At 48.3% G+C, this 13,905-nt stretch overlaps 1 protein-coding gene across 4 annotated transcripts; it reads left to right on the forward strand.

Annotated features, from left to right (window-relative positions):
- The first annotated feature begins 602 nt into the window (after positions 1–602).
- CCDC167 (coiled-coil domain containing 167) lies at positions 603–13,671 on the forward strand. Of its 4 annotated transcripts, XM_056357000.1 has the most exons (5): positions 725–746; positions 5,282–5,345; positions 8,170–8,264; positions 10,638–10,690; positions 12,840–13,671. In XM_056357000.1, exons 2-5 carry the CDS (start codon positions 5,292–5,294, stop codon positions 12,941–12,943), a joined length of 306 nt encoding a protein of 101 aa, XP_056212975.1. In that variant the 5' UTR covers positions 725–746; positions 5,282–5,291; the 3' UTR covers positions 12,944–13,671. The 4 variants fall into 4 exon arrangements, with proteins under 4 accessions (XP_056212976.1, XP_056212974.1, XP_056212975.1 ...); XM_056357001.1 differs by lacking the exon at positions 5,282–5,345 and having other exon boundaries at positions 603–746; XM_056356999.1 differs by lacking the exon at positions 5,282–5,345 and having other exon boundaries at positions 702–845.
- The last annotated feature ends 234 nt before the right edge of the window (positions 13,672–13,905 follow it).

Raw genomic sequence — 13,905 nt, forward strand, 5'->3', positions numbered from 1 at the left:
CAGGCAGCTGCTTTAGCATAAAGTTAGTGTTTGAGATGGAAGCCCCAAGGACCACCAGCGCTCATTACACACAGCAAAGCAGCAGTCCTGTTGGTGCCTTGCTTTTCTGAGAGATTGCCGTCTTCCTAGGCGAGCCCTGACCCTCAGCAATGTAAGAGCTGGGCTGGAGTGGCCTGAGCAGCGCAGCAGCGCTAAGCAGGGTGGAGCTGGCTCCCCTCGGGGGGAAACCAACTGATCGGTCTGGATTTGGCCTCAGGCCCAGAGGCCATGCCCTGCCAGACACTGCACACCCCTGCCAATACCCCTCCTTGGGAGCAGGGGTCTCTGAGGAGCGGAGAGGCAGGATGAGGCAGGTCCGAGAGCTTCCCGGCCCGCTGGTCCTCCCAAACCATCCCTCACCCGCTGCTGCAGCAGGCAGAGCTGGCTGCAGGCAGCACGGGCACAAAGCGGCAGGCGCTGCTCTCACCCTGCCGCACGCCCCCGTCCGCCTTCACGCCACGCCAAAACCGGCCCGCTGGGCCGCGGCCGCTGCCGCCCCGGGCAGCTCCGCCGCAGGGAGCCGGGCAGCAGCGCCCTCCCCAAGATGGCGGCCGCCCCGCGGCGCAGCCCCCTCACCACGATGGCGGCCGCCCCGCGGACGTGGCCGCGCTCGGGCGGTGGCGCAGAGCGGCCCCTGCGCATGCGCGGCTGCGGGCGGGGCGGGGACCATGGGCCGGAGGCGAGAGGGGCTGAGCGTGGCCCGTGAGGTGAGGGGGGCGGCAGCGGCGCGGGGCACGGCCGGGCCGGGCTTGGCAGGGCCGAGGCGAGGCGGCTGCCACCGCCACAGCAGCTTTTTCCTGAGAGCGGTGGGTGTCGGGGAGGAGCGGGGCGGTGGGGGCTTGGGGACGCCGCTCCGACCAGGCTGTGCTGGTGCCGAGCCCGGCCGCCATCTTCATGTGCGATGGCAGCGGGGGCGGCTGAGGCGGGGCAGCCTGTGCCGGCCCGTCCTCCGGCCCAGGCCTTTGCCTGAACGGTGGCGTGTGGTGCGCCTGCTCCGGCCGAGCCCTTGAGGCGGGGTAGGGGGAGGCAGTGAGTGTGTGCACCAACGGAGCTTTATATTGGATATTAGGGAAATTATCTTCGCTGAAAGGGCGCTCAAGCATTGGAGCAGGCTGCCCAGGGAGCACTGCTCGCCATCCCTGGAGGCGTTTAAAAAACACATAGTTGCGGTGATTAGGGACACGGTTTAACTTGGACGTGGGCTTAGTAGTGTTAGGTTAGTGGTCGGACTTGATGATCTCAAAGGTCTTTTCCAACCTAAATGACTGTGGAGGGTGCCGCGGCAAGCTCTGGCCCCTGGCTAGCAAACCGTGGGTAGCCTGACCTGTGTGTGCAGTGGTGGAAGTCAGCAGTGTGCTGGGCGCAGGCTGCCGCTTTTGAGGAGCCCAGCCGTAAACCAGCGCACGGCATGCCTATAAATCACAGCAAGGAGAAGGAGAAAAAGCTGGTTTTTAAGAGTATGTCTTCCTTCTAAATCTGGCTTTTTTCTGTTTTGCTTGTTTTGCAATCTCCCGAGTGGCAGGAGGGCAGCCAGTAAGCTTTGTTTAAGCTTTGTATTTGTATTAACAAACCGAGGCATATTAGTTAAGGACTCTCTGAAGCATACTTCATCCTGGCTCCTGCGAGGAGCAGTGCTATCTGGACAGACTTGGAGGAGGCAGTGGAGAGCCCATAGTTCACATCTGTGGGTTGTGGGTACTTTGGGGAAAGCAACAGCCTGAACCTTCCTGACAAATGGCTGAAAGGGAGCAGAACTGATTCAGTGAATCTCACTGGTCACCTCGCTGTCCTGAAGTTTTTTAGATGAGCATGTGCTCAACAGACCAAGATAGTCAGGGGCGTAAAGGCCAGGGAAAGGGCTTGGGGCTTGCCATATATGCTTCATCAGCCGCTAGTGTAAAAGTGAGCATCCTACTTGTCATATGAATGGGAGTTTTTATAGTAGTTCTCTGGTCTATTTCATCTAGTTAGGCTTTTGTTAGAGAAACAGACATTTCTGGGCACTCTAACCCAAATTATAACCACCAGAGGGGAGCATGCTGACTGTCCAAGCTTCTGTTCAGTAAGCCTAGCAGGGAGAATTGGAATAATGAAATTTTTGTGGTGGTTATTTGAGATGTGACAGACAAGGAGAGTTGAGAAGGGAGCGCCTGCCTTACAAAAAGAGAGGTGTTAAAAAGGGTGAGCCTGTCAGGGACCTGCTGATCACAGAATGAAAAGGAACTGATTTTAGCTGCCACAGAAAATTTTTGCACAGTGTTTGGGGACTTCTGGTAGCTTTAGATTTTTATATTTTTTTAGACATTGTCATGATAGAAGATACTTCTTTTGAAAGGCTTGTAGAATACACTTCTTCGGTGTGTTACAGGTGAAAACTTAAACTCTGTGCAAAGACACTACTAAAAGATAAAATCTACCCCCCCTTGCAGTGATGAGAAAGGTGCTGAATAGAAGTTGAGGAAGAAAACAAAATCCCTTTAAGCCAGAGGAAGAGAGGATTGCATTGCAGGTGTCAGAAGGTGTGATAGCCGAGATAGTGATTTTATAATTTAAATTTTTTTTCAGTTCAGTATTACCTTCTGAGCTGTTATGATTGTAAAGAAAACTTTCTAAATGAGTCCTAATATGATATGATGCATGGCTAGCTTCGAAAGGCCTAATCTAGGCAGAGTCATGCTTGTTAAACTGAAGTCATGATGCTAAATGAATGCAATTTTCTATATAGACACTTATCAGATAAGTTTGCATTTACAGATTGCAGGTGTAATTGATATGACCTGGTTTAAACTGATATAAATGTTCTGCCATAATGTTGTGGTAGTTTAAACTCATGCCACTTCTCCTTTTATATAGCTCTGTAGTCTTTCAACAGGCAGTCCTATTGACAGTGCTGAGCTGCACAGAAATTTCTTGAGGAAACTTGTCAGGAAAATGAAACTGGGAAGACTGGTCTGTTTTGTAGCAAAACAGTGAAAGTGGAATGAGCTTGAGAGTGACAAGGATAATCAAAGGTGTGGAAAACTTGTGTGCAAGAAACAACTAAGCGCAGCAGGTCCTTTTAAGTTTGAAAACATGACTGCAAGAGGACCTGATACACATCTGTATCATCTGCATGCTATTTGTAATTTTAAACAAAGAATGAACGTTCACTGTCGATACAAAATTAGGGCTATCAAATGAAACTAGCAGCGAGCAAGCTCAGAACAGGAGGAGTTGGTTCTTCCTGTAACCTGTGGCTGTGCTGTTAAACTGCTTGCCAGAGGATATTGTAGCCCTTAAAAATATACCTGTGGTTCAGACAATAACTGAAAAAAAAATCATGGAAGCAAAAACGTGGGGCTATTAAATGCACAGAGAATACCCTGCACTCACACAGTACCTGAGCTGCAAAATGTCGAGTGTGTGTTTGGAGAAAGTATTGTTACGTGTAGTGCTGCTTCTGGCAAGGCAGTGGCTGGTAAGTGTCAATGCAAGAGCATAAAGAATAGGGAAAAGGCCAATGTAGTCTTTACTCAGTAAAGTTGTTCTTCCAGGATTTTTCAAAAAGCTGTGGGTTGTGCCGTGTGGTCACATCTGTGTGCAATCCTGCAAAGCTGCTGGTCTGAGCAGAGGCAGGGTGGGCTGACTAACTGGATAGTCTCTGCAAGGCTGAAGGAGGAGGTGCAGGTAGGATCCAGCCCTTTCTTTTTCAGCAACACAGGGAGCTGATCTGCAAGATTCATCTTAGACTTTGCTGGTGGATAGTCCTCTATTATATAGTAGCTTGCCTGGTAAATATTTCCAATCATGCTGTGGGCACAGCATCTGTGAAATGATTTGCCAGCATGCAAAATGATTCCAAGAGCGTGGTGAAAATGGAATTGTGTCCGTGAACAGCAAGTTAGCATTTGAATTTAAACAGAATTCATCTCTGCTGGCCTAATTTTAATAATCCAGCCAAATTTGTGGATGCAGGAACCACTAATTCTTCTGTGAAAAGAATGGCTCAAGTGGGCTGGCAGGTGACAAGGCATGAGAAGACTGCTTGGGGAAGGGTGTTTTTTTCTTCGCCCCCATCTCTTCAGTTGGCTTTGATCCGTTTTATGAGGGTCAGAAGACAAAAACCTCATTACCTAATGCTGTTGGATGTTAATGTATGTGTGATATGGCTCTTTGCCAGTATCTTAATTAGGGAATTCATAAAAGCAGGGGGTGGATGCCAGTTCTTGAAAAGCGCTTTTAGCCTTTCTGCTGGAAAGAAAGCTTTTATTAATTCATTACAAAATGTATTAAAAGGGATCCAGCTCAACTCTGTAAGCAAAGCTGCTTCTTTTTCTCTTCTGTCTTTGTCTCTGCCTTTATGTGAACCGTTTTGGGCTCCCTGCCCAAGATGGTCCCAACAAATGAGATTTGTAATAAGCATGTAAGTCAGTTTGGATCGAAATCTGCTCCGGGTCTCTCTGGTTTAAAAAGGTCTCCAGATTGCAAGCGAGTGTTGCCAGAATTCAATAAAAATGGCTGAGTGCCTTATCATACCTTCTGGAGCAAGGGAGGCATCTGGTCTTAGATCCCTGTGTGTATCCAAAGCTGCTGGGACTTGACTTTCTGGAGTGGCTCTTGAGGAGCAAAAGGGCAGCTCTGTGTGCCTCGAGCCACTGCCTGGATGAGACCTACCTGTTCTGCTTGCCCCTCTTAACTGACACTGCTTAAAGATGTTGCTGTGAGTGAAGTCCTGTGTCCCTGATACAGCATGTGAACTTGAGGAGTTGTCACGTGAGCTTTCTGCATGCTGTGCTTCAGCTCTGTCCCAGAGGACCCTCTTCATGGAAGGGAGAGCCAGCAGGAGCAAGGTTCGTCTTTGCAATTCATAAGCCACTGTGCAGAGATTGCCGCTAAAACGATAGGCCAGTGTGGGGTGCAGTGATGGTTCAGCTAAGTGAGCTTGACTCTTTGGTGTTGTGCGGGCTTCTAGTAGGCCAAGGTACATACCCCAAGTAACCTTCTCACATGTTAGTAGGAGGGAAAGCTTTCCATCCACAACAAGCTCAGGTGTGTACCTGCTTCTAGGATTGCTGTCTTGGAGAGCTGCTACAGGGAATTATGTCAGAGCTCTACGGGTTTTCTTGTGCTACAGCTCTACAGGCTATGACTCCCCCTGGGAGTTTCCTTAGCAGCACAGAGTAATCAGTAATTCCCAGACATCACTCTGATGACTCCCTGTGCTTATTCTCTGTTTCTGCCCTGCCTTTCCCCTGCACTGAAGAGTTACTTGGATGGCTGAGCTGCTGAGGGATTCCAAGCTTACAGGAACAGATCCCAAATTCCAGGTGAGGCAACGGTACTGATGTATCAAGGTAGTGCTCTGCCCATAGTTTGGGTTGGTGTCTGAGGTTCCTTGTGTAAATGAACTACTACCTTCAGGAGGCAGATAGTATTGTCCTAATTTATAGGTAGGGAAACTGAGGCACAGTGAATGGATAACATCCAGGAATCCTGACTCGTCCTTCCTTAAAACCCTAATGCCCCAGACTACCCTGAAGAAAAGAAACAGTGAGATTCTGGAGGAAAAAAATATTTTGTTCATTCAGCAATCTGTTCCTCCTTCCTTGCTTTTTTTTCATTATTTTTTGTCCCTTGTGCAGCTCAGCAAAGCTGATGGTGCAGTTCTAGGGCATGTGGTTTATTAGCAAATTACTACTCTCCAGCAGGGGACCCAAACTTTGGTTTTGATGTAAGAGCAGTAAAACCAGTTGAAACTTTTAAAGTATTATGTGGAATCTGGAGAATTTTAGTCAGCAGAAAGTGAAAGCATTGGCAGAGTTGGGCAGAGTGCCTCTTGTTGTATCTCATAAAGTGACGGAAGTATGGGCAGAGAATGTACGAGTGAGAGCAACTGCAAACTGAGCAGGAGGAGCAGTTCTGGAGGAGAGGAAGGAAGTGCAATGACATGGAAAATTCAGTGGTGGGGTTGGCAGCTGACTAACCAAAGCTCTCATTAAATTGTATTATTTAATGTGATTTTCAAACTTGTTTCCAGAGAAGGCGTGGTGCACTGCAATAGATTTACTGGCTAAGGAGGAGCCAGGTAACACATGATGAAGTACCTCTTGCTGTGTGTGTATGTGAGGGTTTTCAACAGATAAGAGAGCTGAGAAGACAGTCATTTGCAAATGGTAGGAACTGGTAAAGGAGATGGTCATTTTTAAATTGGACTGGACGGACACCCAACCTCCACTCTGCTGTACCCTGCCATTAAATTAATTTGCTGGTCAGAACTAACTTAGAGGAAGCCCTTGCTTGGTCCTGAAGCAGACTGAGGCAGTACATCTCGCTGTCTGAGCTGTAGTGGATGACAGATAGCAATGAGCAGCTGGAGTTAACCTTCTTAACTGGCACAGCTGGATATGGAGGAGGACAATTATCTTTGCCCTAACTGAATGCATTTTCAGTTAACATGCTTCAAAAACGTCTGTGTCCCCATCCAGGCAAACCCAAGCATTGTCAGACACAGAAGCACCATTCCCTGTGCTCTGAGATCAGGTGATAGATACGCCTTGGTGCTCCCCTTGGGCTCAGGGGAAGCTGTTCATGTTCCTCTGGGAACTCTGGCATCTCAACAGCCCTGGCAGAGCTGCCTAGTAACAAGGGACTTTGAAATTGCTGTCTGGTAAGATGCAAAGATTTATTTTAGCCTGGTTTTATGTGGCCCTCTCCCCAGCTCGGCTGTGCTCCTGGCACAGTTTAGCTAGCTGGCTAAACTCCTTGTTGCAGTCTGCTTTGTTCTCCCCTTTGCATCAAGCCTTTTCTCCTATCCTGCCTATTTATAACGCTTGCCTGCCTTTCCAGAGCAGAAAGTGTGAGACTGCTAATGAGCTTAGGATGGAGCTGATCCCCAAAGCAGCAATAATTAGGAATCACTACCTTTGATTTTGTTTCCCATGTCAGTGTTTATGGGAGTGTTTGTGCTCTGGGCCACCTCTGAAGCTGATGTCCAGGCAGCTGGTGTCTCATTCCACCTCAGTACTTCACTAGGGACTGTGCTGCCTCTTAGTTTCTGGTGTGTGAAGGATCCTACCACTGAGAGGCCATGCTGTCAGCCATCTGGCTGGCCTTGGCCTTGCTTGGGGAACTAGACACAGCAAGAATGTTGCACTAAATAGCTAAAAAAGAGGTCATTGACACCTCAGGGCACCAAGGCCGTTTTCTTTCAGGCTCGGGTGTTGTGTTCATATTATCTAATTAGTTCCACTGTTTCCCTGCTGGAAGCAAGCCTGAAAGACAAAGTTTTCCTAAAGATGTCTATGTTCTGGTTGCCAGGCTGAAAAGAGAAATGATTCCCAGGAGAAGTGTTGTCCATGGTAGGATCCCCTCCTGTGCAATCCATCCGCACACAAGTAGATCAACTCTCTTGTACTTGCCCACAGTTACAAGAAGACATGGCGGGAGGAGGGTGCCTGTTAGGAAGTCTGATGAGGACACACAGGGAGGTGACCAGTGTTTTTCTCCATGGGAACAGGCTGGTGCCAAAACTTGGTGCAGGCCAAAGGTGTGGAGGCAGTGGTGAATGCTCTCCTGTGCAGACTGCTGCTGCTGTTGTAGATATAGTTGGGTAAAAGACACATGGTGTAGGTATCGGTGTTTCCCCTTTGTCCCTTCACCCAACCAGGCAGCTGAGGGTACTTTGTAGTCACGTTCTATGAAATTCTGCATCTGTTCACAGCACTAAATCAAGACCTTGTCATTCAGGCTTTGATGAAGGCCGGTGTCTCTCATTTTATCCTCTTTTAATTGCATAAAGATGCCTTAGATCACATCTTTGCTTGTGGAGCCACATGCACAGAAAGTAGACAGGCTGGAACAGGATCGGATCTTAGCTAAAAGGTGCCGGTCAGCCACAGAGGTGGGAGTGTTAGAGCTGGCTTGGCTGTGTCTGGGATTGCAATGTCACGGTTGCCGAGGGTATAATACAGGCTGATCTGGGAGGTGATGGGTGCTCTGTGGTGTGATCTCTACACAGAGCTGGGCCTGTCCCTCCCTTGACTTAGGGAGGAAGGAGGTGGAGTAGCTGAGCTGCCACCCTCCCATCTGAGTGGGGATGGATCCATGTTAGCTGGGAGAGGAAATAACAGTGACTGGTGTGGTGTTTTTCAGATTGATGGACTGGAGGAGAAGCTGGCACGTTGCAGACGGAGCGTGGAGGAGATGGATCTTAAACTCCGCAGGGAGAAGCTCAGCCCTGAAGGAAGGTATTGACCACCCCCTTTCACATCTGTCAGTGTGCACTTCAGCTAGCTGTCCTCCTGCTGTAGTACTGAGCAAGGGCTCCTGAAGGGATGGGAGTGTGTAGTTCCCCCTGACAGAGACTCTCTTCCCCCAGCTTGGGCCTCACTTGCGGAACTCGCTAGGGTGAGAAGTTCAGTGACACGTGGGGAGAACTTTATCTTAACCACCAGCCTTGCTCCAGCCTGCACCATAGCCAGCCAGGCAGTGCCCAAAACTCACCAGTTCATTTGCAGAACAAGCTCCTGGCCTGCTAGGGAACAGCTCTGTGAGTCTGGCAAATATTCACTACGCGCTGCTAGTCAAGCCTTGCTGAAGCTGCCCGAGTTCAGTCAGGGGAAATACGCAGCAAGTACTGCTGGGATACAATTGCAAAAGGGGCTGAGGGAAATTACTCTCTCTGTGCCTGTATTGCAAATGTGTCTCGATGTAGGATGCAGTGACACTGGCTTTCCTTGAGAAAGGGAAGAGGGAGAATTCCCCTGAAATCTGTCACTCATGTAAAGAGGCAACTGTAGCTTCTAGAGCTGGGACTCTAGCAAAGACCTTGGATGCTGTAGCAGACACAGACAGAACCTGCTATTTCTGTAGAGTGTGAAGCAAGCGATCCTAGATCTCCCCACTTGAGGACATTCTTCCAGTCACCAGTATCCTACTATCTGCTCCTAGCAAAAAAGGCTGGGAAGCTGCATCATAGGCCCAGGGAGCGGTCTTGTTGGTCCTGGTGTCTGCTCTACAGTGCTGTCCTACAGAACCCAGTTAGAAATAATCCTAGCAGTGGTGACATCACACCTTGATACTTACCAGCTTCAGCTTAACTTCTTTGTTCCTCTTTCCCACTCCCCCTCTCTCTCCCTTCCCTGGGGTTCTGTATCCCCATCCATATTTGGACAGGGTCCTGTCTCCTTCTGTCCCTCATCTCTCTAGCTCCTCATCTCAACAGTCCTTTTTTTTTAGGCCTAAATTCTTATGTTTACTGTCTGTATTCTTTATCTGGTACTTACATGGCCAGCAACCAAACCTACAGCTGTGGTAACTTGACAAGATGGTATATATCTGTATGATTTCTCTCTGAAATATAGGGCCTAGTGCAGAGAATTAGGAATTTGGATTCCTGGGTCCTTTTCTGAATTTGTACAGCTTGTGTGGAGATGGAAACAGAAATTGTTGTCCTAATCCAAACCATTTGAGAAACCCTGGAGGAAGGTTGCATGATCAAAATTATTGATTCACTGAGTAGTACACAAAGGAGAGCTCTGCTTTTGCCGTTCTGAAGTTCAGTTGTCATGGTTTCTTCATGTCTCATTCTTAAAGCCGCTTCCCTTGACTCACTTCACAAGGCAAGTTTCGAAGTAGCAGCTCAGTCGTGCTGGTAAATCTGTCTTCTCACTTCCTCCTGGCTGCACTCCACATTGCCTTTCCCCAGTTGCCTTTAAGAGCCCTTTCCTCCCCTGACATAGCTTGCTTTCTTGCCATCCCTTACTTAACTAGCTGTACACATAGATTTGGATCTCTTTCCTCCTACACGTTCTTGCTGTGCCCCAAGGGGAACAACAAACTGTTACACTTAGTGTCTTCGCTGTCTGTTCTGAACCACGAGATCATTTGTTAGTGCATGTTTGTTTATATGTGCACAGCCTGAAAGGAGTGACCACATCCTCACTGGGTAATGGAAACACTGCAGCTTTCAGGCAGTTTGTTTTGTGTTTATATTTTAAAGAGTGTATTAATTAATCATCCTGTGCAGCTTAAGACAAGGCCTGAGTTGGCCTGACTTGCTCTTTATTGTTACTATCCTGAGTCTTCAGTCTAGTAACAGGTTGTTTAACTGGTGGTGTTACTGGGTTTGGATTCAGCTTGCTTCCCTGAGTGTGTAAATTGGATACATCTGACAGGGGAATCCCAGTTTCAATGGGTGAGAAGAATTAGCATTCCAGCACTAAGCCAGGTGTGCTGGAAGGGCAGGGTCCTGCGGGGAACATGCAGGGACCCTGTCCCATCCTGTAGCTGTAGCAGAATTTCCTACCCCACCTGGGGGAACAAAGCAGGGGGCTCTCTGACACACAGACACATTCTAGCCTGCTTGTATACACTAATGTTGCTCTGAAAGGAGAGATATGAAGCAGTTTGGGGGATGGAAAAAATAATCTAAAACTGCTGCATCTCTTCTCTTGCACAGCTGGGGGGTTTCTAAACTGTTACCTTTCCACAGCAAAGGGTGAGGGGTTCATTCTATGAACAGATATCCCTGGCAGTGGGACAGTCTCTTTTCCATCATATAAGCAAAGAAATAGGCTGTGTTGTGCCTCACAGGTAACGAACTCCTCTTCTCATTACAGAAAGTCACTGGAGAGAGAGAGAAACTTACTAATGACCAAAGCTGACAACTATGGTAAGAGCTTCATTAAAAATGGTCCCTCTGGGCTAGATGGGATCAGTACTGCAGCTTAGCTCCGTCTTCAAGCCTCCGCCACCTCTGACTTCTGCCTTTGAATTTGGGTTCAACCAAAGGGAGCTAGACCAAGGGAAATCTAGTCAGCATATTAGGAGTCTGAATCTTCCTGCTTGAGCTGTGCTATCATAGGGGAAAAAATAACCATCAGCTAATGAGGGAGGAAAGATGTCCCTTTCACATACCCAAAATTATCAGTCTTTAGATAGTCTTAGCCAACAGATTGACTTGAGTGGCTTTTAACGTCCTCCCCCCCTCCTTTTCTTTTTTTTTCTTCTTCTTTTCTAATAGCACTTGCCAGCTTGCTTAGCAAGCTTCTATCTGGAGTGTAGCAAAGTACACCTTCCTTAGGGAAGGTTCTCACTGCATCAGTTTCTGGGGCTGTTCGGCACCTGAGCATAGGGATTCACACTGTGCTACCTACAATTCCAGAGAGCCAGGATCTTTACTTGCTGCAAGTCCTGCTGCAGGCAGTTAAAATGAGAGTCCCTCTGAGCTACCACACGTTTGACGGCACTTCTGTTCCACTAGGGATGCTGATTTGCATGTCTTCAGGCTCCTGGCATTGATCAGTATGGTTAACTGCTTGACAGTGCTCTGCAGCAGTTCAAGCTCCAGAGCTCACACAAAGGAAGAAGCACAAGTCTTCTTTTAGGCCTGGAGAGTTGAAAGCTGGGGTACAGCCAGCAAATTTGTAATTTTATCTCGTGTTAAAAGATTGTTTCCAGAAGACTAACAATTACTTTAAACAGATTCAGAGCTGTTCCCTAAGGGCCTACCCCTAGAGATGGCACGTTGCTGCCACCCTTTTACCAGCAATCAGCCATCAACAGAGCCATCTGACAGGCTGCTCAGATAGTAGCAACAGCCTCACCTAAGGGTGGTGGCTGCTTCTCCTGGAATGGAACTGACAGTGCACGTGCATAGCCTTTTTAGATCACTGCTGTGGCCTCTGATTAAATGCGTGCTTAGTGCAGCTGACACACTTGAGGCAGTGACCTGCAGTTGCTGACAATGGCGTTGCTCCATCAGTTTAAGCTGGCACTGCAGTGTTTGGGGGTTATGTGACCTCCTGTCCCTACCACATCTTCTGTGGCTTTGCCGATTCAAGCGGTTTGCTCCATGGTTCATGACAATGCTCGTATTACATGAAGAATGGAGGCAGAAAGGACAGTTAAAAGTCTCTTGATACCAGCACCAGGGCATTCCCGCTGGAGGCTGCTAGTGCAAACCGTAGAGGCAAGTAACCCATGCAGTCACTGCAGTTGAACTCCAAACACAAGAGCAGTCTGGCTCTGGAGGCAGCCTGCGCCCCGCCTTGCCCTGCAGAATAATTCTTGTGGTCTGGCCAGGCAGCGTGTAGTGCTGTAGGCCTCGCTTCTTGCCTGTCCTGTGGAAAAAAACTAGTGAGAACGGGGTTCTCATCTTTGGTAAAGAGAATACAACAGAAATGGAGATCAGTAGGACATCATGCTTCTAGTAGCAACTTTGTTCCTCTCTCTGCATGTTTTTCCTTGTTTCTTCTTTTGTACACTAGGGCCAGGGAAAGTGACCCGTCTCTAAAAAGCTGCAGGCCCCAACAGAATGAGTGTCTAAGCTCAGACTTGTTCCATACTCATCCTTCTGGGACACAAGGAAACCCAGATTCTGCAATGCTCAAAGGTGTCCATAGTTGCATTTAAGAACATTTAAGCACTAGGAAAAGGTACCAGGCTGTTAAGTCTAGAAGGTAGTAGAAACTGCTGTCTACCCTCCCTCTTCTTAATTCTCTTGGGGAACAAGTGATTATTCTAATGACCCATTCTGTCCTCAGTAGGGTCCCAGAACAAGGTCGTTTGCAAAGAGGAACTGGTCTGAATATTGAAGTATGCTCAAGCACCTACCGCGATTGACAGGGTGAGGGTTAGCAAATGAAAGGGTTCCTGCTAGTTTACTTCCTGTTCAGCACATCTTCTGATTGGCAGCTTTGCATACTGATCCCAAAAGAGCTGCCCATGGCTGAGGTAGCGTTGTGCTTTTAAGACAGTTTTGAAAGATGTAGCTGCAACACAAAGAACACTCACAGGCAAGGCTTTTCTTTGTTTCCCAGAGAAAGAACTGAGTGTGCTTCGTAAGGAAAATCGCAAGAATGCTGCCCTTACGGTGGCCGTGGCGTTGCTGATTGCTCTTATTTACTCCTGCTGGACAATGTGATTGCACTCAAGAATTCTCCCTGCTGACCAAACGACTCTCCTGCAAGGAGCTCTCCTCTCACCACTGTGCCTCCCCCAGGGGTGAGGATCGGCATTTCAAATGGCTGTTCTTGTTTATCCTCTCCAAGCCTCAGCGTAGGAAGCTGTTCCTCTGAGAACTGAGGGGGACAAGAGACAAACCAGAAATCAAAGCGCTCTTGCTGTTGGAAATCGAGCTCAGGGTGGTGCTGTCTTACCCAAAATACAGTGAAGACTGTCCAGCCCGATGCAGGAAAGCATCTCCCTTTTGGAGAGGACCTCTGTGGTTGCAGATGAGTGCCCTCTGCCCAGCCCAGTCAGAATACATGCCACCCCGGGCTCCTGTGACTCAGCCATAAGCTGAAAGAGACACCACGCTCTTTGAATCAAAGGGTAACTTGGGTATTGTGACCTGAAGACACCATGTGTTGCCAGAGCTGAGCTAAACAAAGATGTTTCCTCCTCCACACGGACTTACAGGACCAAAGAAATCCTACTGCCACAAAAACAGGTAGGCATCTCTCTCTCCACAAAGCAGGTAGCAGCCAACTTGAGATGTGGGTGCTTGGGCTTTGAGAAGATCTACCAGTGCATCAGTTTGGTAGCCGTTTTGTGCCTCTGAGAATCAACATGCAGAAGAGAATTTACTACCAACTCCCAGGGGTGGAAGTGCCTCTGCACGGCTTTAAATAAAATAATTTGACCTTTTAACTTCCCGTTTTTCTTTTTTCCCTGTTCTGCAGCATGCCTCTCGGCTACTATAGTCTCGTCCTACCATCTCCCCCCGGCACACGTTGTACTACAGTAAGCCTAGGCTGGGTTAGGCACTTAACATCCCTGGTCAGAGAGGTTTCAACCGTGGGTTATTGGTCTGCTGTAGCCTGGAACCTACTTTAGTATTTGCTTCCTTTGAGTAGAAAAGCAGCCTAGCACACTGCAGAGCAG

This window comes from Falco biarmicus, chromosome 12, assembly GCF_023638135.1.
Source record: "Falco biarmicus isolate bFalBia1 chromosome 12, bFalBia1.pri, whole genome shotgun sequence".
NCBI classification, from domain to species: domain Eukaryota; kingdom Metazoa; phylum Chordata; class Aves; order Falconiformes; family Falconidae; genus Falco; species Falco biarmicus.

Coding starts and splice junctions, on each gene's coding strand:
- CCDC167 (XM_056356999.1), top strand. CDS start 708: ATGGGCCGGAGGCGAGAGGGGCTGAGCGTGGCCCGTGAGGTGAGGGGG. Junction 8,265..10,637: donor AAGCTCAGCCCTGAAGGAAG/GTATTGACCACC, acceptor TTCTCATTACAG/AAAGTCACTGGAGAGAGAGA. Junction 10,691..12,839: donor GACCAAAGCTGACAACTATG/GTAAGAGCTTCA, acceptor TTTGTTTCCCAG/AGAAAGAACTGAGTGTGCTT.